At 41.1% G+C, this 23,013-nt stretch overlaps 1 protein-coding gene across 5 annotated transcripts in view; it reads right to left on the reverse strand.

The window, feature by feature from the left end:
- The window catches only part of Jakmip2 (janus kinase and microtubule interacting protein 2), a 161,590-nt gene that overhangs the window by 15,105 nt on the left and 123,472 nt on the right, over nt 1-23,013 (reverse strand). For 3 of the 5 annotated variants that reach the window (XM_006526337.4, XM_006526340.4, NM_001163637.1), the window contains 9 exons: nt 21,969-22,052; nt 21,231-21,293; nt 17,794-17,892; nt 16,840-16,938; nt 16,030-16,083; nt 15,181-15,246; nt 10,858-10,926; nt 8,316-8,393; nt 5,645-5,848 (listed from right to left, as the gene is read on the reverse strand). In XM_006526337.4, coding sequence (XP_006526400.1) covers nt 5,645-5,848; nt 8,316-8,393; nt 10,858-10,926; nt 15,181-15,246; nt 16,030-16,083; nt 16,840-16,938; nt 17,794-17,892; nt 21,231-21,293; nt 21,969-22,052 — 816 coding nt within the window. The remainder of the gene's footprint in view (nt 1-5,644; nt 5,849-8,315; nt 8,394-10,857; nt 10,927-15,180; nt 15,247-16,029; nt 16,084-16,839; nt 16,939-17,793; nt 17,893-21,230; nt 21,294-21,968; nt 22,053-23,013) is intronic. The other 2 variants (XM_006526338.4, XM_011247034.3) reach the window with 1 other exon arrangement.

Genomic DNA, 23,013 nt, shown 5'->3' on the forward strand with positions numbered 1-23,013 from the left:
CCCATGCAGAGGCCTAGCCAAGATGAGAGGTGTGTATTCCACTGCCCTGCCTCTGGACTTGGCCAGATTGCTTTTGGCCCTGAGGAACTGTGAATTGATAAGAGATGTGTAAATAGAGCAGTATTGTCCTAGAACTAGTGAGGTGACTACCCTTACCAATCCTTTGGACTGATTGATATTTTTGTTGATTATTTGTACAATAAAAAATGACTAAAGCTGACTGTGCAATAGCAGACAACCACATGCTTTTTGTTGGTCTTTCTTGTCTTCCCTGCCTTAGCCCTCCTTGGAGTTGGAATTTCCTCACAGAACATGAGTTACCAATTCACAAATGCCAGGAGAGAATACACTTTAACCCAACTTCTCAGAAGTAAGCTGATAAGCTGGGGATGAAACTTTAGTAATGAAATAGCACAGTAATCAAGAATGTATAAAAGCCCATGCAACCACATCCCACACACTGGAACAACAAAGCTTAGGTAAGGGCTTTCCATAGACAACTGTTTGGGAATAAGTCTTCACAATTCCTCTTGGCAACCTTCATGCTTTTGGTCCCCATGTATATTGGGATGCACAGTAATCTTGTTATTTAATGACCACCCTTTGCAGGAACTAAAACAGTGAACTGGCCCTTCACTTAGAAGTCTACTAGAATGATAACATATATAGAAGGTTTTATAAGGCAATGTGGGAACAAAAAAAGAGAAGATGTAAGAAAAATATTTCAACTTGGAAATCAGGTCTCCTCTCTAAAAAAGTAGAGCTCTACTGGAGGTAATTTTCACCCTCTGCTGGAGGCAGGGTGCATTTGGTAATGTCTTAGAATTTTTCAAATTAGTTCATATACTTATTTTCTAATGCATAATCGCTTCACATTTTAACATAGTAGCAAATTTATGTACCTATCACCAGAACCTAATTGGGTAAATATTTCTTATTGTCATAACTGAGGGTGTGTACCGATGGCATCTGCTGGGTCTAAGTAAAAGAGAAGCTCAATAGCCTACATGGCAGGAGGCATCCTTCCACCCCAAAGACTGAAGAATGATCTGATGCTCTGTTTTAGTAGTGTAGGATCGATAAACCCTACTGTCAAAGAAAGGAGGTGAGATATGTTCTCTCACTATCCTCTTGAAATGTCAATGTTAATGAATGATAGAGATCCAGATGAGCCTGGAATAACAGTGGCACCTACATATGTGATGTGTACCCCTGTGTGTACTTCAATGGTACTGCATATACCTATAATTATATTATATTATATTATATTATATGATTGTGCTATACCATAAAACAATAAATGTGCCACAATTCCTTGGCTGGTATCTGTATACAGACATAAACAATTGATTCCGAAAACTGTCACCCATGAGATTACTGAGGTGATTGTTCAGCCATCACCTCTGTGCTTGGTGATCACATTCTGACATGTCTATGACTGTGCCACATGTGCTGGGTAACAGAGTTAAGGTATCAACTAATTCCTGGTCTCAAAAACTGATGTTCTTCAACCAGATGGAATGTAAAACTGAGAATAAGAAAATTAACGAGCAGAGGTGAGACATGTCAAAGATGTAAAACGTTCACCCATCTTTAATTCCTAGGGTTGAGTCTATACATAAGACCCATTCATCACACGATAGATGAATACATTATTTTTCGTCACATGTTGTAAGTTTTTTTCTCTTTCCCAGACACTTGTCATCCAACCAAGAGGAATCTGAGACCCCAGAGTCTCAGAGTCTCCCTCCTCCCTGTCTCCCCATTCCTTTCCCCTCTCCCCCTCTCTCCCACCCCTCTCTCACTATCATGAACATGGTGCATGAGCTCAACATCAACCCTTATTGGGGCTGATGAGAGAATTCATTTCTTCCTGCTTCTTATTTGGTCCATCCTACATCATGTCCAGATCTGTCCTTCCTACACCAACCAATATAGCTAATAGGAACCTGAAGGGTGAAACGATCAGGCTGGGTATGGCATAGCACCTGCCTAGTGTGCATAAGATCCCCAGTTCTTTTCTCAGTGGCATAAGGATGAAAAAAGGTTAGAAAGACAACAGCAGTCTGGAGTCTAAGGGATGAAGAAAGGAAACGTTAGCTGAGTTGTATTAAAACTAAGGCCTGGAATCTTACAAGGCCCCACATTGATCTTGACCCTTCCTGTTCTTCAGCCTCACCTCTTTGCCTGCCTCTGTGCCTTCCAGCCATGCTGACATTTTATGCAGCTATTGAATGTACACTGGGGTCTTAATACTTGCTCCTTTTTCGGAGACATTTTTCTGAGACCTTTCTGTGGCTGGTACCTTAGTTATCATGAATCCTCAGAGTTCTCATCTGACTAGCTAGCCTAACATGGTTAATCTTTCTTTCTGATTCACATGGACATCAATACACATCATCTAACCTTCTTCACAGCACTCAGTGGCCCCTTAGAGACGGTCCAAGCCTTGGTTCATTCATGCTATGGCTTTGTCTTTTCCAGCTGTATGACAGATCAGATGCCTTCAGCAATGGCCATATGCAATGCATCTGCTACACAGCTGGCCCTCGGTAAATGGCTCTTAATGATTATAAAACAAGGTTTTAAGTATATATATATTTAAAAAGAGTGTTCTGTCCAATTTGCTTATCTGACAGAAGCTTCTACAAAAAGTGGACCTTTAATAAGGACTGGAAAAAAATGAGACTGTCCAAATGCCACTTTTGGTGGAAAATTAAGCAAACAAAAGCTTGGAAATAGGAAACCAAAGGCAAGTGGTAGTAGGCTTTGCACTTAACTCCTGAGGTAGTCTCAGTCTTATCTTAAGGGAGGGATAACCAGCTAATGAATGACCTTAAAAACCCTACATAAGGTCTATTTGGAAAGGGAGACGACAGATGTCCTTGAGCAAGGAATTTATTGGAGGAAAGGTGATTAAAACAAGGACCTACTTATGGAGGAGAGTGAGAAGTACCTAGGATGTGATTTCCATGGCCTCTGGGGACCCAAGTGCCTTTATTAATGCCACTTAACATGTTTCAGTATATTTTTCTTTATGCTAATTACCATTGACTTCATCTACACAGGAAGGCAGTGTCCATGGTGAATTAGGTAGATATCTAGCAAATGGAATCTACCACGAGGAAATACATTCGAATGTTTAATACATCTGTACATGACAGAGTTAGGTTAGCACAGGGGGTACTGTGAAGCCCTTGTAATAATGGAAGATCCTGCAAATGCCTGTAATGGTGTCAAAAAAACAGACCAGCTGAAAAGCACTTGAGGGCCAATATCAGTTGAATGGGGTGCAACCTCAGTTTTTGGAAAGAGGACTGAGAAGGCATAGGGTTGGAGCCTGAGTGATTTGTGATAATATCACTCCACTGACCCAAGAAGATGGAGTGAGATGAGCTAAGGACAAGAATGCATCTTGTTTTCATTTTGGGATATCCAAGCACAAATATCTAATGAATGTTTAGCAACAGCCTCTAAAATTTACACATCACAGTTATATCATTGCTGTCTTTGGTAAAGCCCAGTCAAAGCCTTCTAGAATAACTGCTATTAAGCTACTAATTAAAAGGGAAGAGAAGAGTAAGAAATAACTGGAAAAGGTATACTTAATGAGCGTTTGTTAGAGAGAAATGTCAGCGAACTCTCTCAACTCAGCCTGAGTCTCTTAAAAAAAGAATTCTTAGTTGGGCAGTTGTGGCGCATGCCTGTAATCCCAGCACTTGGGAGGCAGAGGCAGGCGGATTTCTGAGTTTGAGGCCAGCCTGGTCTACAGAGTGAGTTCCAGGACAGCCAGGGCTACACAGAGAAACCTTGTCTAGAAAAAAAAATTCTTTCTAGAGAGAGGTGCCATAGCTAAAGGGTTAAAAAGAGACTCTAACTGGAATGCTAGAGTTTTTATTATAAGCAAATTTTGATAACTATTAGTCCACATTAAAACAAACACATCTGTACTTACAAGACAAAGCTTTTATTAAAATCAATTAGATGCTTGTGCAATGTAAGAGATTTGTGCAGGGACATTTTTATCCCCCAGTAAAAGTGAAAAACAAACAAACAAACAAACTCACAAAATAACCTATTGTCAAAAGCTTCAACAACTTTCCACTGGTCAGACTTCAAATCTTTGTAATTTTGGAGGCCCTCTGAGGGAGTGAGTATCATCGTCAGGACAAATGACTTGAGCGCTCTAACTGGCATAGAAACCACAAAACTCCTGGCTCTATAGGCACGGTCAGACATCCATGCTTTGCTCTGACTTGTATCATAAAAGGACCATAATTCCTGTCCTATTCCTTGAACTTCCAAGTGTGCTTCGTACTGCCTGTCTATTCCAGCAGATTGTCCCAGCTCTGAATACCCAATAGTTCAACCTGGCATTATAGATTCTGGAATTCTTTTGAATTTGCTCCTCAGACAGCACCCTACTGCTGATCGCTGGTCAAGTTCCAACACAAATGATGAATTACAAAGATGCTTGGTGGCAAGTTGCTAATAAGTGCCTGTTAGATGGATGGCTTGCCTGTTAGATGGATCACACAATTCACAAATGCCTGAAGCTGCGCATGAGAGCCTTGTGCTTTGGTTAGCACCTATATCTTAGGGGCTGGCATACTTGGACTGTAATTTTGCTCTGCAATTTACTATTTTGAATAAATCATTTGAATACGTTGCCTCTCAAACTGGGATAATAAGAACACTTATGTCTTAGAGCTCCCAGGAAGACGAGGTGAGATGATGCGCAGCCTTTACATGCTTTTTTAAAAAAATCATGTGATTGTATAAATTATTTATTGTAATATATTTAAATATTTATAATAACACATTTTTGATCATTTTTAATGAGACCATTTAAAAGGAAAAAAAACCTTTAAATTGCCGTCAGTAACAAAAAGATACTACCTCAATACATCTGAACACACACCAAGTAATAACTGAACACACACATATACTTAAACATTCACTTGTATTCTTACATTCTTAGCAATCTATTTTTATATGTATGGGTGCTTTGCCAGAATGCATGTCTATATGTCATGTGCATGCCTGGTGTCCGAGGAAGTCAGAGAGGGCATCAGATCCCTCGGCACTGTAGTTATAGACAGTTATGTGCCATCATGGAAGTGCAGGAAATAGGACCTGAGTCCTATGGAGAAACAGCCAATGTGCTTAACTACTGAGCACCTCTCCAGCCACAGTACAGCCTTCAGATCCCGACTGGGCAAATGGCAGGCAGCATGGACAGCCTTGAGGCTTAGTTGTTAATGCTGTGTGTTCTGAGAATGAAGAGACAGGCTCTGCCCCCTTACACCTTTTCCAGATGATCACCTGGAGCTCAGTTATTGGCAGGGACCATAGCAGCAGAGTCGGTGCCCTTTTTCCTTACACAGGTGATTAAACGGGCTCCAATTGATTTGGAGCCCGTGACAAAGTCATTCTAGAAATGATAGCACCGCACGGCACCTCTGAAATGCCATTTTCCTCAAGATCAAGTTTATTTACCAACCTGCCGTCCTATATTGAGTGATGGTGGGCAACAGTTATTTGTTTTCACTTGTCCACTGTTCCATTCTTATACTGAGCACGTGTTGCCGTGTCCCACGTGCTCAGGACTGACCTATGCGCAGATGCGGGGCTTGGTCCTCACCTGGTGCGCTTGCTGCAGGAGCTCCATCCTCTCCTGGAGGATCTGACAGTCGTACTCCCGGCTCTTCCTCAGCATTTGCCGCCGTAACTTTTCCACAGCCGTCCTCAGCTCCTCCTGCTGCTTGTCACTTAACAGTTCGCCGAATTTGATCACAGTTTCTTGCTGCAGAGCATTGTACAAAGTAGCTTCTAGTTCCTGGATTCTCTGGCAAATAGAATCAGAGAAGTCTAACTTTGGGACTGAGCATTTAGGTGTGGAGTGGGGACTGTGTGTGTGGACGGGTGAGACAGCGACTTGGTGCCTCCGTCTCGGGGGATCTCAGAATTTCTGAGTATCTCCTGCCTGACTCGCTCTTTATGAGATGGCACAAATACCATTCACACAATGCACAGACTGCTCTGTAAATAAATTCACGTTCTTTCTTGGGATCCTGTTTACTTTGTGTGTGTGTGTGTGGGGGGGGGTGTTCGAGACAGGGTTTCTCTGTATAGCCCTGGCTATGCTGGAACTCACTTTGTAGACCAGGCTGGCCTCGAACTCAGAAATCCGCCTGCCTCTGCCTCCCCAGTGCTGGGATTAAAGGCGTGCGCCACCACGCCCGGCTCTGTTTACTTTTTTTTGTTTACTTTTTTTTTTTTTTTTTTTTTTTTTTTTTTTTTTTTAAGGAGGCCCTCTGTTACAATGACTACACCTCCAAACCTCCTTAGATTTTCAAGTGTACCTGGGGATGGGTTTATTCTCCTGCCTTCTTGACAGTCCAACTGCTGGTTAAAGCATATGACACATTGGCCATAGCATTAGAAATAAGTGTTCGTAGGAAAACAGTGCTTGAAGTTGGAGAGACATTTCAAACATAAAACTCCATCTCATTCACACAATTCTCTGTACCTGAAAATGTCTTATGCTTTCCATGCCTTTCCTTGGGAAAATAGGAACTATGATTCAAACATAGCCTAGAATTTTGGAGTTGCCCTGTGTGTGTGTGTGTATGTGTGTGTGTGTGTGTGTGTGTGTGTGTGTGTGTGTGTGTGTGTAGGCCAGGGGTTGGCATCAGTGTCTTCTTCAGTAGCTTTCACCATAGTCTTTGAGAGGGGAGGGGGTCTCTTAATGACACTGCAGCTCACTAAGTGGGCTAACCTGTCTGGCCAGCCAGTCACGGGGATATTCCTATGTTGGCTTCCCTAGCAAGGGGATTGTGGTGGCTTTTTCGTCAGAGCTGGGAATCAGGTCTTCATGCTTAAATGAAAAGCACTTAAACATCTTCCCAGAACCTGGTCCCCTTCTTTTCCATAGCTACACTGAGGTTTTGTGTGAGGTCAAATGTCTTTCTTAGTCCTCTGTTTCACTGATAAATTATCTACTAGATATAAAATCCCTCCCTCCCTCCCTCTCCCTCCCTCTGCTCCTGTCTGTGTGTGAGAGTGTGTGTGTGTGTGTGTGTGTGTGTGTGTGTGTGTGTGTGTGTGTGTATGCTACTTATCTCAAATACAGTTGCTCAGATCAAGTCATATTCCCTGTAATTCTGGCAGAACAGAGTTGAAAAGTCCTCATGGGATGCTTTACTACTGTTCCTGGACCCAATAGATTCTGTCCTTTAGAAATTAACCGTGGCTTTCTGAATGAGGTCTCACCAGTTTCTTTCTGGAGCTTATATTAATTTTGTTTTCTATAGTCAGGAGAGACAAGGGTTTTTAAAAGGGTAAGAAGTGGGTGAAAGAAATTTGTGTTTTATTTTTCAGCCTGTGAACAACTCTCATTCTCTTGTTTCCCCATTGAACAATACAAGAATCTCCTGCTCATTTGGAGAGTGTAGACTAAACCATCTTTGACATAAACAGGGATTTGGGGGTTCACTCTTTTCCCCAGAGCTACAAGAGCATTATGAAAACCTCTGATAGCAATTTTGGACCCATTCCACTAGTTTGTCCTTTGTCTTCTGGTTCATTCTTGTGACCCAATGAAGTGGTGGGACATAAGTAGAGAAGAAGAGCTGTAGTCCAATGTCAAGAATTTTGCAATGTGCATTTTGTAGAAGGGGAGGAACAAGCTACGAGCTACTGTAAGTGCAAGTATCTAAAGAGAAAAAGAGCCACAATTCACTCAGCACCATGGTCTCACTTGCTATAGCTGCAATTAGGGGCCCAGATCAGGCCCAGTTCCTGGAGTAAGAGCTACATTACAGCTTATTGTTCTACCAACTTGGGCAAAGGTTTTCCTCTATAATTCCATTTTCCTCATACGTAAAAAGAATAATAAGATTACTTGTGACTTCTGGGGATATTTTAAGAATTAAGTGAATTAAAATGCATAACAAAAATTAAATCCATTATTATTCTATTAGTACATTGGAGTCCCAAATGATAATACTTGATCTAATCAAGTCCCTGTTGGATCTACACTGGCATTCAGTATGTCCTACATTTAAATATTAATTACCTAATGGTAGACATTTAATTTTAGAATGAATTAGAATTATGTGTAAAACATAAGAATATTATACTAGCAACAGTCTTGGGGTTTCTGTTTGAAAATTGAGGTAGCAATTAATAACTGCCGTGTATATTCATGCTGTGAGTATTCAACGACATGGAATAACAAATTAGACAGGACATCTTAGCTCTGTTGTACAGAGTGATGTACAAGGTGTGGCTTGGCTCCTCATGGTACTTACCATATATGCCTGGTCAAGAGCCTGTTTTCTGTAGTCTAGTTCTTCCTCCAGGTAGCCTTTGATTTTGCAGAACTGTTCCTAGAATAGAGGGTGACATCGACAAACTGAGACGGGAAGCTCAGTTAACTAGAAAGTGATACATGAAAGGTACACAGTGGGATGTTTTCTCTAGGACACAGGACAAATTACCAGATTTGTAGAACTGCAGTTTTCTTCTGCTAAGAAATTAGTTCCTCTTTCACAGTCTCAGACAGGGAATGTGAAAATCAATAGCAGGAAAGGTAAGAGACATAACCACATGGAAAGCTCTTAATGACTCTGAAGCCAGCCTGAGAGAGGGAAATTGAGGATAGATTTTGACACAGTGGCTGTTAAATAATAGCTCTGTATGAGTACACGTGGCTTTTCACTCCTCCTGGTTTGACACCTAGAGACTCAGCCATCTTTGGAATGAAGATATTTGAAAGAAATACCCGTTGACTGTGAAATTTGCTTTCATCATCCCTTATAAACATGGAGTAGATATAGGTATTTATAAATAGTTTACATTATACATGGGAATAGTGCATAATAATAATCTAAGGATAATTTCAAAACAGAGAAGAGGCTGTGTGTAGATGATATGCAACGTTGTGGCACTTTGTAAAAAGAACTTGGGCATCTGTAGATTTTGTTTTTCTCAGAGGATCCTGGAACCAGTTCTCTGAGGACACAAAGGACAGTAGCGCACTGATATAGTATGCTTTTCTAAGAATTTATGAAATTTAACACTAAACAAATAAACAAACTTAATTATTTAAAATTAATTGATATAAAGATGAAGGGCATTGTAAAGAGCCTGGGTGACTCTGCCTGCACTGCCACTTGAGGGGTACTTGCTGGCTCCTGTTGCAAAGCTAGTGTGAGCCAGGAGACATAGATCTACAGTTTCTTCCCATGCCATCAGTCCTTGTACATCTCTCAGTGAACAGACATCTTGGCATTACTAGCTAAAGCTTTGTTTTCAGGTACTACATATTTCCACGTGCAAGTCCATCATTTCTTCATGTGCTTAAGTGAACAGTAAAGAACTCTTTCCTTCTGAGAATGTGCAGTAATGCTGACCTGGGCTTTCCTGAACACCACTGGGTACCACTGCTGTAAGAGCCTTATAAAGGTTGACTGTTGCACTAGTGGTTGTGTATTGAAGGAGAGTCCAATGGCCATTGTGAACCCAAACAAATCTTTTTATGTTTCACTATAGCTCTTAATTTTTTGGTAAAACATGAATCCTGTACATGATCTTATGATCTATAAAACTGTTACATTCATAAAATACAAATTATTGTTACGATAGAATTTCATGACTTGATACACACTTAAAACATTTGTTTTGGCAAAGATCATTTAGATAATGTCTTGTTATAAGATTATACATAATGCTGCAAGGTAACAGCCTACTAATTCCCGCATTTGGTGATATGTTATTTTAAATTGTGTTAAGATGCACATGAAATAAAGTTAACACTTTAATCATTAAAGTACATATTTATAGCATGAAATACCTCCATACTGTTATGAAATAAATGCCCCAAAATTTTTAGTTTTACAAAAGAGAAATTTCTCTTCTTTAACAACTCCATATTTTTTTCTTTCTCTTGACCCTTAACAACCACAGTGTGCCTTCATTTCCTATGAGTCTTATGACGCTATACATCACATCCATGGGATAATGGTGCTTGCCAGTCCATGACAGCTCTTTGTACCTAATGGCATCTGCACCATGTCTTTTTCCAGACATTATGGATACCTGTTTGCCCATAATGACTACATTAGAGTGAGAGGTGTAAGGGAAGAGAGAAAAGAGGAGGGACCTCCAGACAAAAGGGATGCTGTGTGCAACGGCGATCTTAGACTAACCCAACACATACACATTCCATACAGTGTTCATCTATTCAATCATTAGTCGATACACTGGCTACATTCATCTTTTAGCTAGTGTGAACGAATAATCTTGTGAATAAATAAGTGGGTGGACAGTGACCCACCACATTCCAATTTCAGCTTTTGTTTCTTGATAATGCTGTCATATAATTCTATTAAATTTTAAAGCAACATCCAGGCCATTTCTCATATTTGTACTTTTCCATACTACAGCAAGACCCTGGGTTTTTGTTTCTCCATATCTTTACTAACAACTCTCAGTTTCTACTTTTTTGACAGTAGCTATACTAATGGATGCAAAATGCCTTGTGAATTCTTAAAAGCAGAGCTATACCCGTCAAATCTGTAATTCTTACTTGGTAAATATTCATAGAAAAAACTATTCAGCCTGAGAGAAAATATCTAATTTAATTTTTTAACATTAGTTTTATAAATATTGTCAATGTACAGTATGCTTTGGGGAAAGACTAGAGCTGGAGGTTATGTTACTTATGAGACATATGTCCCACAGTCTGGACACAAATCAATAGGGCAGTTACAAACGCCCATGAGTTCCACATAAAACATAGAGGCAATTTTCATTTCCCATTATTGTACAATATTTTCTCTTTAGGCTTACCATGTCACTTTCCAGTTCCATCATTTTCTGGTGCAGGGCAGCCTCCGCTCCTTCAATTTGTTGGATCCACTAAAGAATTAAGAAGATAGAAATGTTTGGTGTGATGGTTCAATGTGCTTTGGATTCTGTGGACTGTTTTCTGGAGGGTTTGGTCTTTCCCTTTATGTCTCTGGATGCTGATTGAAACCTTAGGTAAAAACTTAATGCACTTTTATCTCCAGGAGTCTGAAGGAGTGTTACTAGTGAGAGTAAAATTTGGATCTATGAAAATGATTCCTATTATGTGGTAATTAAAAGCCTTTTAAACAAACCACACAAAGAGAATGTATTTCCTACTACTCAGAATGTACCCTTTTGATGTGCTGTTAATAAGGGTCCTATGTGTGGGGTCCTATTGTATGAGAATACCCTATATATAGATTTGTGATTGAGCATAGCTATGTGAGAGTACCAGAGGGAGCCCATGTCCCTTGAATTATCAATTTTTATATATCAAGTTGTGTTAATAATAATGTAATTTTTAAAAAAAATGCAAGGTGACAGTCTATTGCATGAACTAGAATGCCATATTTTATTTCTCTTCAGTATGGGCACATGGCATGACACAACAAGCTCAAGAAACTCTATAATCTAGAGCCTTTGGAGAGATACCACGATTGGCCATCCTCAGCTGTTGAGATCATGGAGAAAGACAAAAGGCACAATTTGACAGCAGAGCTGTGAATCTCTCATTTCCCTGATTATGCATGTGGCTATATACTTCGTTAAGGACATTCTAGTCAACAACTATGGTTTTGTACACAGTATTGCTTTTCCTGACCCCTCTATTTGCTGCCCCTTTATCTTTGAGAAATAGCTTCTGTTTCAAATCATGCATTCTGTTTCAGACGCTGCAAACCTCAATGATGCCATTGTGAACTGCAGATCTGCACGTTGGCTCCTGTTCCTATTTGTGTGACTGAGGCAAATTGCCATTTGCAAATGGAAAATAAGGCCCCTGTAAAGTGGATGTGAGAATGATGATGATATGCAGTTTGTGATGTAGATCTGGACCCACTATGATTTCTCACTTAAAGCCACTGCTTTTTGTATAAAGTCACATAGGACGCCACTCTTGGAATTTTGTCTAGGCATACACTTTGGCTAAAAGTAATATTCCCAACTGTTGTCTAAATTTGTAGTCTTAAGATCAAAGATGAGATTTAGAATAACTTGGGAATAGAATCAAATGAAAGTCCCTGTTGTGTAGGTGACTTTAATTTGACTTGCAAATGTCTACACAAAAATTGATTACTCAATCATGAGCGGCTAGGGCAAGCATGGGCCTTATTCATCCAGTTCCTTGCTTTCTACCACAGTGTTAACATAGAGCTATTACCCGTTACTTGCTCAGCTGGATATTGTCATGCAAGGAAGACATGAGGAAAGGCCTGTGCTAGATCACTACTGAGCCAATGTTCCAGCTCCTGGGTGCTCTGCAGAGCTTGCTTAAGGATTTCTTGAACTGGATAAGCATCTGGTGAGTGGTGGAGATGGACTCTGGGCTCTAACTAAGTCAATTATCTTCTTGGGCAGAGCACACACCTTTTCCATGTTTCTGATTCCTTGAGGGCAATATAAGAATGATACCTAGATTCAGTAGTTAGAAGAGTCCAGGTCAAAAGAAGCATTCTGCAAGCGTTTACTGTGCTTTATCAGACTGTACCACACTCACTCGGGGATCAGGATGAGACTCAGGGAGTTAATGACCCACACAAGGCGAGTTCTCCTTCCTTTACATCTCTAGGTCACACCTTTCATGGAATCAGCCCAACCTTTCTTTGAAGTCTCAAAGCAGGGCAATTCTACATCACATTAAAAGGCTGTAACTCTCATGCCTTTAACTGAGTAAGATGTTCTGACTGTTGTTGTTAAATAAAGACCAGAATGGCTGATGCAAACTGTGTTGTTTTTTAGGGTGTGAATGTGTTGATTCATTTACTTTTTCGGTAAGCATTTATTGATCATCTCTTCTCTATCTGCTTGGGTTGAAATAGGGGAAATAAAGGGTGGAGGAACAAAGACCATATCCCCCTTCTGGGTGAATGATGTGTGGTGGTTTGAATGGCAATGAGCCCTACAGGCTCATATGTCTAAATGTTTAGTCCCCAGTTAGTGGAACTGTTTGAGAAGGATTAGAAGGTGTGGCCTTGTTGGAGGTCACACTCCTCACTATGCTAGTCATGGACTAACCCTCCAAAACAGTAAGCAAGCTCCCAATTAAATGTTTTCTTTTGTAAGTTGTCTTGGTCATCGTGTTTCATCACAGTAATAAAACAGTGAGTAACTAAGATAGGTTGGAAAACTGAAGTTTGACAATTTAAATACAATCATCAAAACCCAGAGGGCAGAAACATGGTCACTGTAGAAACATCAAAAGTCTATCTGGGCATGATGGACTACGAAGGCTTTCCTACAAAAGAGGAAGGATTTTGGTTATGATCACCATGCAGAGGTGGGAAGGAGAGATGTGAGCATCTAGGTAAAGACTTCAGGGAAAAGGACTAAGCAAGGAGTGAGGAACACACACACACACACACACACACACACACTCTTGCATGCATACACACAAACACACAGGAATGAATGCATGCACACACATACACACATGCATGCACAAATGAACAGGAACATACAAATGCATGTCATGCACCCTGGCACACACAGAGAAATGCATGCATGCACAAACACAGAGGAAGACACACACATCTGTACACACACAGGAATGCACGCACATATGCAAGCTCACATACATATGCATGCAAGCATGCACACAGAGAGGGTGGGGAGAAAGAGACAGAGGGGATAGAAAGAGGGAAGGAGAAGAAAGGCAGGGAGGGAGACAAAGAAGGTAATGATAGAGAGAAAGAAGAGAGGGAGAACAAAAGAGAAGAACAGAGATAGGAAAAAAGGAGAGAAGATAATATAGAGAGTTTAGAGGGGAGGGATCCTGAAGGAATCAGTAGGTAAGGCTTCTATCCAGAGGACTCTTGGTAAATTTTGAATTCTGCCTGTTCTGTAGGGGAAATATGGTGCTATTAAACTGCTAGTGAGAGGAAAGAGAATGTGATCAGGTTTTTAATTAAATTCTGAGGGAAACAGGTCCTAAAATAGCAACTTCTCACTTTTCTTTCAGTCCAAATGCAAACACTTCAGCATGTATTTCAGACAGAAAAGTAAGACCTTTCTAAACCTGAAAACAAACAAAACAACCATTTTCACATTTTGCAGATCCAACATTAGTTTCTTCTATCATTTGATACCTAGTCAATATTAAAAATTTCCAAGTGATCAGCCAAATGCCTTTAGTTAGAACACACCAATGCAATTTGCTTAAATTGACATAAAAAAATGGACCATGTCAATATTTTGTATTTTTAATCCTGTAGCACTACCCCCTGCTTCATCTTTATGCTATTATTTTGAGAATTAGAACAATGCTTTTTGACCTGTAGAATTTGATTTCAGATTCAAAGGAGTTGAGTAGTACTCAGGGTTTCATGTTACTTTTAACATGATTGTTATGCCCTTTAGAATCAAGACAGCATCTTAATAGATAGATAAAAACAAATAAACAAAAAAAACCTTTCATCTTATTCAAGTATGTGCATGTGACTTTCTGTTATATGCAGAGTCTCTTTTAAATTATTTTTTCTTGAGAAAGATTCTTGCTATGTAAACCAGGCTGGCCTTGAACTTGCTTCTCTCCTACCCAAGTTCTATGAATACAGATTTGTGCCATCACATCTGGCTCTGGGTTCATTCTCCAGTCATTTGGGGACAACCAGGAATCTGGTTTCCCTCTGTTGGTTCTCTCCACCTCTCATTTACCAGGTGTAGACACAAGGGGTCAGCAGTACTCCAAGGTCGTTGGGCTTTCAGAATGAAGCTGCCATCATCCAGAATCAAGCCACATATTCTATGGTGGATGCACAAACTAAAGGAACAGCTTGTGACTGGAGCAACTCTAGTTTCACCAGCTCTTAGCAAAACCCTTGACGCTGGCTTCCCAGTTTGCCAGGATTGCTTGAATAATGAAACTGAGAGGATTTTCCATGTTGGTGAAGGTTATATTTCACAGATGACTTTAAAGTAAAAAATATCTATCCATCACAAAGTGATTCATAGACTTCTGTCTGTTCTCATGCTCCTGAGTTGAATCACATTTATTACACATTGAATAATGTAAGGCTGGGTGCAAAGGGGTAGGTGCTGCACTCTCCTGCCCTCAGACACCAAGTTCAACAACACTGGATGACTACAAATGCCAACTTCATTCATTACCTTTTCTGCCAGGGACAGCACAGTGCTGGCCTGAATAATGGCCACCTGTTCTTCATTCCTTAGGTTCTGTGAAAAACAAAAGACAGAAGATAAGGTAAAAATGCTCAGGACCTTTATACCATGAAGAACATGTGTGCTGTGAACAGAGAATGCCTTGCAAATAGCCTCTGCACATTCCTATTTCTAACCATTCCTCATAAAGAGTTCATGCAAAGTCGAGTGCTTTGTGTGAATGCACACACACTTCATTAGAAGTCACACTAAGAAAACCCAGAATAAAGAAGGCGCTTTCTCCCCCCAGAAGGTCTGACAAGGTTTCAATGGTTCTAATTTTCAGTGGGAAAATGGCGCCCATTCCTCAATGTACTAGGTGTGCCATTCACCTTTCACTACTGTGAGTGATGCTGCCTGTGAATTAACAGGCTTTGGCCCTGCTTGGAGGGAGCTGTTAAGAAGAAAAAGGATTATAGCCTCCTGTTTCATTTTACGGGGCTGCCAACAACCCTAGTGTTTAGCAGACTTTCCAACCGCCTGACTGATTAATTTTACACGGAATGCCTCTGAGCAGCAGTCAGGCGGTAATTAGCTTTAATCACTGCAGATGTGGTCTGCATTCCAACTTGAACCCTTTCTATGAAAAGCCCTTTAACCATATCTCCTTTCTTAGTTACCTTCCAGCCATTGCTATGTCCTCCTTGGGCTTGTGGGACTCCCTCTGGGGAGGTACATGTTCAGGTAGATGTGTTGTCTTTCTTGCTATTATCTCATACCTGGCACACTGGTAAGGATTCCCTAACTCTGTTCAGGCCAACTCATAACCCCACCATATTTAATCGAGGCCCGACTTACCCCGTTGTCACCTAGGATATCAAGCTGCTTTATGAGGTCAGGGATGTTGACATCCTGCAAAGTCAAGGAGATGCATTCAGGGCAGGCCCAGAGATGGCAGAGAGGAGCGCACTGGGCAGCTCAGTGGTAGCAGGAAGAGCAGAAGGGAAAGCAACCAACTAGAAATAACAGGGCAACCCCGCCCCACCTCAGGAGGAAGTCCTTATGCCTTGCATGGCAGGATATTTTCTGGGGAACAGAACCATGTCATCTCAACCTTAATATTTAAAATGTGTTCCACTAAGTCCTAAAGAAAGAGCCACATTTGATCTAGTAAACTCCATGTTCTGATGCCTAAGACCTTCCCCAAAGGGCGAAAATCATCCTATAATTAAATCCATCAAAAGCAGCAATGACTGAATGACTTCAAAAGTCTCTTCTCACTCAAAAACTCCACAGCACCTAGGAAGCTTCAATAAAGGGGCTCATGACATGTTCTATCAGGCCAACTTGAATTATGTTTCTTGAAGCCCAGAGTTTATTTATATTTCCCCCAGGTGATTAATACCGTTTATTTTAATGCTTGCTTTGATCCTACGCCATTCTTTATGTTCCTATGATCTAAATGACCCATCTCTGTTCTTTGCTAATACCTTTTGTAAGTCTGTTAAACAGTCACTTTATGTCCTATTGATTTTCTGATAGATGTATGGCTATTTTCGTCCTGCTATCTAAGGTATTGACATACAGAGTGGCCATGAGCAGCTTTTCCTTTCCCAGTCCCCTGCTTTCCTGTTGTCTGCACACACAAAAGATCCAATGTCTGCCTACCTTGACACCTTCTTTCATGCAGTAGATCTGCAGCGCACTCACACCATCTGAGAAGGGGTGAATTTGTAGATTAAATGGAGGGGATCGCCTCTCTCTCTCCTTGAAATACAGAAGAAGAAAAAAGAAGCAGCCACTGATTAAACGCTAAGCCAGTTCTCTCTTTACACTATTTCAGCCATTTATCAATGTGTCATTTGGAAAAAAAAACCCTCAAGATGTACATGGGTAAATTGAGTGTTAGAGAATTAAGCAGTCAACTAAAAAGATGGGAAAAAATTTATAGACTGTGCCATCCATCCCTGAAGATTTCTGTTCATGAAAATGTAGAAGTACAAATGGAATTTAAACAGTATGAATATTTACACCCTTCAGATATCACAGGGTGAGCTTAATATGAAGGTTTCTGGTGCCAAATAGCCTCCGCACACATGATCCTTCTTTAGAGAGAAGATATACAGGCTGCAGGGGCAGTCACTCCTCTCTACTGGAGCACACTGATGGCTAACTTTACCATCTAGAATAATCTCAAGAAGGATATCAGTGGCAAAAATCATAGAAAATTCAAATAGGTGTTTGTCATCACCCAGAACTTCAATCAGATTTCATAGACTCCAATGAATACGTGGTTTGATATGTTTTACTTAAAAACAACAAATCCCCCAAAACAAGGACGTCAAGTTTGGCCAGAATAATGTAGACATTTCCTAAAATCCATCAGCTAGTTGTTGGGAAAGCACAGTCCCCATGAGGACAGTCTGAAGCTTCTTTAAAATTTATCATTACTAGACAGATACATGGCGTAGGCAACGTTTCTAAGGTATGTAGTCTTGACTGTCACAGTTACATTATCTTGAACTACCTCTGGGGTCTAGAAAAGAGCGTAACTCTGAAATGCTTAATTCATCGCCTGCACAAGTCAAGACCATGCCGCCATTAACATCAGCAGTTCCTTACTTCCAGTTCTAGGTTGCGAAACTCCAGCAGCTCATTCTGGTCCCTGGCATCCTGAAGTTCCTGCTGTAGCCGGTGATTCTCTGCTTCCTGCTTCTCTATCTGATAAAATAAACCCTGGAGTTAGGTGAGCACAGCAAAGGAACACCTCGGCAGAGCAGCCATGGATGTGGTTGCAAATCATCCACTCAGTGAACAAGGTTGGCTGTAGACCATGCCAATAATCCCAACGGAGATATGGCTAAGGTAGGATTGACTTTCCTTGTCGCCATTTTCTAGCTGATTTGCGGAAGCACAGAGACAGATGCTAAGAAAAAACCTTTCTCTGACATGAAGGCTAGAACTCCTCGAGACAGTGAATTTGAGACACTCACATGTCCCACGTGGGTCAGATACAGTGTGCTCCGAATAGACTTAAGGGTGTTTATGAGGGAGACGGACACTTAGCTCTAAAAATACCAGTTGCTGTTAATTTAGACCCTATACACATTTCTGGGTACAACTTAATCAACTCATGCCCATCATACAATGTTTTGCATATTGATAAGATCTGATGGGTATTTTTGTAGTAATTCTAAAATACATAATTGCTTCAAACAGCTCTTACCTATAAAACTGGGAATTGTTGTAGAGAGTGGCGTGAGACTCCATAAGATGGAATTCCAAATCTTAGAAACACTGTGCACTACCTAACCATTCAGTAGTCAATGTGACCAGTGTCATCTCTGAACAGCCGTGTGTGAACATGCAGACATGCACTCACAGACACACACGCGTGTACACAAACACACATGCATGCATGCTCACTCACGCATGTACACACTCATGCACACATGCACATATGAACATAAGTTCTGATCCATCCTGTGATTCCAGGAGCTTTCTCTGTCCTTATCTACCTGAAAAAACCACTCCTCTGTTTTCTTTACTACAGAGGAAATCATTCTCTGCCCTGAATGCTAAGCTCTAAGCTCCACATGAACTTCTGCTAGACCAAACACTCAGAAATTGCATTTCTTTCTTTATCATCTGTAGAGCTGTTTGTTGTTGTTTCTTATTTGCTACTCATTGGCTGGTTTTCTAACACAGGATTTCTCTATGAGGATCAGGCTGGCTCCAAATTCCTGGCCTCCAGTGATCCTCCTGTTTTAGGGTTCCAGCCAACTAGGACTATAGGTACACACTGCTACACTATGGTCCTGTATAACTTTCTCAAGGGCACCCTGTACAACTTGATGAAGCATGAGGCATGGGATTAAGTCAGACGGGCACCAATGTGTTAATGTGCCTTCCCCTCAGGAAGGGCTCATGTCTGAGACTCCGGTAGATCTTAAGGGATCTGATCATTTTTATGTACTTCTTTCTTTGTCACCACTAACTATGGAAGGATCATTACGTACAGTGAAAGTTTAAAAACTTAAATATAAAAATGCAAAAGCAATGGCTTTCATGGTAAAGTAAATCTTATTTTCCAAAACATATAACAAAATAAAATACATAGGACTTTTTTTGTGTGTGCCTGTAAGAGATTCCTGTTTTTGATTTAGAAGACACAGCTCAAAAATCCCTCTATGTACCAAAAAAATCAAGAAAGAAAATCAGAAAGAAAACTGGGAATGATAAAGGATAGTAGTGATGCATCCCTGGACACCTCTGAGATTTGTAGGACAACAGCAGCAGAGCAGTGGTGAGGAACTATGTGACATTCATTAATAAGACAAGTATGTTATCCACCATGCATCCTGTTCATCTCTTTCTGTCTCTGACTTACACTCACATTCCCACCCATGTGTGTATGTGTGTGTGTGTGTGTGTGTGTGTGTGTGTGTGTGTGTATGACTACAAGGATATGGGTAAACAAGGAGTTCATAAGCGGGTCTTATAGCCCTTGGAGCTTGAGTTGTGTGCTGCTAGCCACCTGCTGTTGGTGCTATAATTGGACTCAGGTCCTCTGGAAAAACAGCAAGTGCTCTTAGATGCTGAGCCATCTCTCCAGCCTCCTCCTCATAAGCATCTATATTCAAATGAATTTTTTAAATTGGCTCAGATTGCGAAGGTGATTATTGTTCTTAGAATCTTGGGTCAATGTATTGGATCTGTGATAGGATATTTTGGGAGCTCAATGGACCTGACAGCTACTGTAGAATTAGAACAGTCATTCACAAATTCCAACGCATTCATGGGACTGACTTTTTATTCTCTTCCTTCTTTCTATTTAGCCCTTTTCATTTCTTTTGTAAGAGAGACTGAGCTCAGAGCTTTAGCTGCTCTACGACAGAATCTTCTCTCATTTTCCTTCTGAAGCCGTCTCACTAAGTTACCTAAGCTAACCTTGAACTTACTGTGTAGGCTTAGTAGACCTTTCAGTTTTGATTGGCCTGCCTCATCCTCTTGAGTAGCCAGGCACTTGTGCTAACAGACCCTCCTAGGCACATTTTTATAGAAGCCTTAAGATCTGAATTTGGGGCACTTTCCACCTCCATATATCAGTACTGCCCCATCTGGAGAAAGGCAGGCTATACTAGTCTTTCCAGACTAGTTGAGGATATCTTTATCTTTCTCACTCTGACCAGAGCAGAGTGACCATTTTTTTGCTGGTTATCAACAATAGAAAAGATTGGTGGAAATAAGGCTAAAATAACTTCTACAGTATCTTGAATTAATCAACAGAATACTTTCCTATGTTCAGAAAGCTTTAAAGTCTGTCTGTGCCAAGTGTAAGATTTGTTTTGAATCTTTCATTAGATTATAGAAAAAAATGTACTAAAAGAAAAGTTACCTTTAACCTTGAGATGCTCTATGGTGTTAAATTGCCTCAGAGCAAAAGGCTGTGGTTAATTATATCTACTGGGTAGAAACATATCTTAGTGTGCTGACACATTTCCTGGACATGATGGTTTGTGTTTTGGATGCTTCTGAAAAAAAAAAAATCAATCCCTTCCTTTAAGGTATAAAAGAAAAGATGTCTAAAATATGTCTAAAAGTGAGAATATAGTCTGTGTAGGTTGGAGCATAGATATAGTCTGTCACTTTCTTACACAAACAGCTTGTGCAGTGAGGATTTGGGGGTGGGGAGTGGGACAGGTGAACAACCACACAGGAGATGCTCATGGGCATGTGTGGGCACGCACATATATAGACACACAGCATATATACCATATATATATATATATATATATATATATATATAGTACATATATATGGATAACAGATTGATGGGCATAGGAATCACATCCTCATGGATCTGCTGCCATGCACGAGGGCCACTGAGCTGATGGTGATGATGGCAATGGGATGCAGTTGAGCACGCAGCAGAGGACAGAGCAGCAGTGGGAGAGCCTCCCCTTCCCTGGCCCCTGTGCCACTCCTGAGAGCACCCCCTGCTGCTCCTGGATCATCATTTTCTCCTCTGCCCCACTAGGGTGGTGCGCCCAACATACCTTTTCTAAAAGCTCCTGGTTTCTCTTAATGAAAAGTTGTTTATCTTCTACCCAGTGTGAATCCTGTTTGACAAAGAATATCGCGCAGTCAGCATTTCAGAGTGCCACGAAAGTAATGTGTCCTCAAAACCAGCTGGCCAGAGCCATGTCCTTTCCACCCAGTTTGCCTGCAGAGGGTAACTGTTTGTAGTAAATGATGCCCACCCTTTCCAGCAGCTTTTTCAAAGACTCTGTTGCCAGGAAAACAAAATAGTCCTCTCTCCGTTGTGACTTTCTACCCTCTACCTTTTCCAGTCTGAATAATCCAGGACCAGCCTTCTGGGGACTCAGAAGTGACCACACAGGCAAAAAGTGAAACAGGTCAGAATGCACACAGGCTCAATACATATGAATGGAGAACATTAAAATGTAGAACCATATATGTAGCACAGAGGCAAAGAATGTGGCTAGGGGATGGCAGCACACTGCCTTAGCGGTTTGTGACAGCTCTAGACCCAGCTCTAGGGCTTCTCTTCCACTGGCCTCTCTCTTGCCCCACTTCATTCACCACTGTGGCTGGGTTTGCACTCTGGGAGAATAACACCAGGGACAGGAAGAGTTTACATTCTGACACAGTCTGAGAAAGGTCACTGTGGGGAGCCAAGCCATGTCCTGGGTGTGACCCATGCATGGGGTGAGCCAGTGGAGAGTTGGAGTGAACCCGTTGCCACTGTGGAAGACCTAGCACCAAGCACCTACCTGCCCTTTCTGAGCCAGCGTTGCCTCTAGATCTTCGATTTTGGCCCTGTACCTCAGCACCTCTGCCTGGAGCTGCTCTTGTGCCTGGTGAGATCAAAATTCCAGAGTTCAGTGAGTAAAAATGGCCACTCAGTGTGTTGTCCTGTACTAGTGTTCAACAAGTTTGTTTTTGTAGGGGAGGGGCTTTCAAGAATAAAAGTATTCTGCAAAGTTGCCTTCATGATATAATAAGATCTAGAGTCTTCAATAAACTTCCCTGGGATCCCATTTGTCATCATGCTAATAGTCACACTCTTTAGCTGTCCTTTAAAGACTCCCATTACACTACAGACTCATCATCTAGACTTCACTTCTGACCTAAGGTGGCAACCCTGCTTCCTACTTCCTTGCTGGTAACTCATTGATGCTCTGTAGTGTAAATGAACTTTTTGTTTTGTTTTGTTTTTTGTTTTTAGGGGGACAGGGTTTCTCTGTTTAACCCTGGCTGTCCTGGAACTCACTTTGTAGACCAGACTGGCCTCGAACTCAGAAATCCGCCTGCTTCTACCTCCCGAGTGCTGGGATTAAAGGCGTGCGCCACCACGCCCGGTGTGAATGAACTTGTTATCTGAGGGAAACTAAGTCTTAATTTCCTCTTCAAGTGCTATTCATTCTTTCAGAGCCAACTTTGTGCTCTGGTATCTACACCTTTGACATTGAAAACTTTGTATTTCATTGGTCATTCCTAGGACAGTATGAAAGGTTAGCAAAAAATCTCAAAACCAGTAAAATTCTCAAATATTATTTGGTATTGAGGCAAACATGAGTACAGGAGAACATTTCTTTCTGATGGTGCATGGCCTGTCCCAAATCAAAGTATAGTTTTAAGCATATCTTTGTGTGTGTGTGAGAGAGAGATGGGGGGGGGGAGAGGGAGAGAGAGAGAAAGGGAAGGGGGAGAGAGGAGGAGGAGGAGGAGAGAGAGAGAGAGTGAGCGAGTGAGAGAGAGAGAGAGAGAGAGCATGCATGATTCTACTTTAAAACAAAGACTTGTAATACCTATCTA

The sequence above is a fragment of the Mus musculus genome, chromosome 18, assembly GCF_000001635.26.
Source record: "Mus musculus strain C57BL/6J chromosome 18, GRCm38.p6 C57BL/6J".
Lineage (NCBI taxonomy): Eukaryota > Metazoa > Chordata > Mammalia > Rodentia > Muridae > Mus > Mus musculus.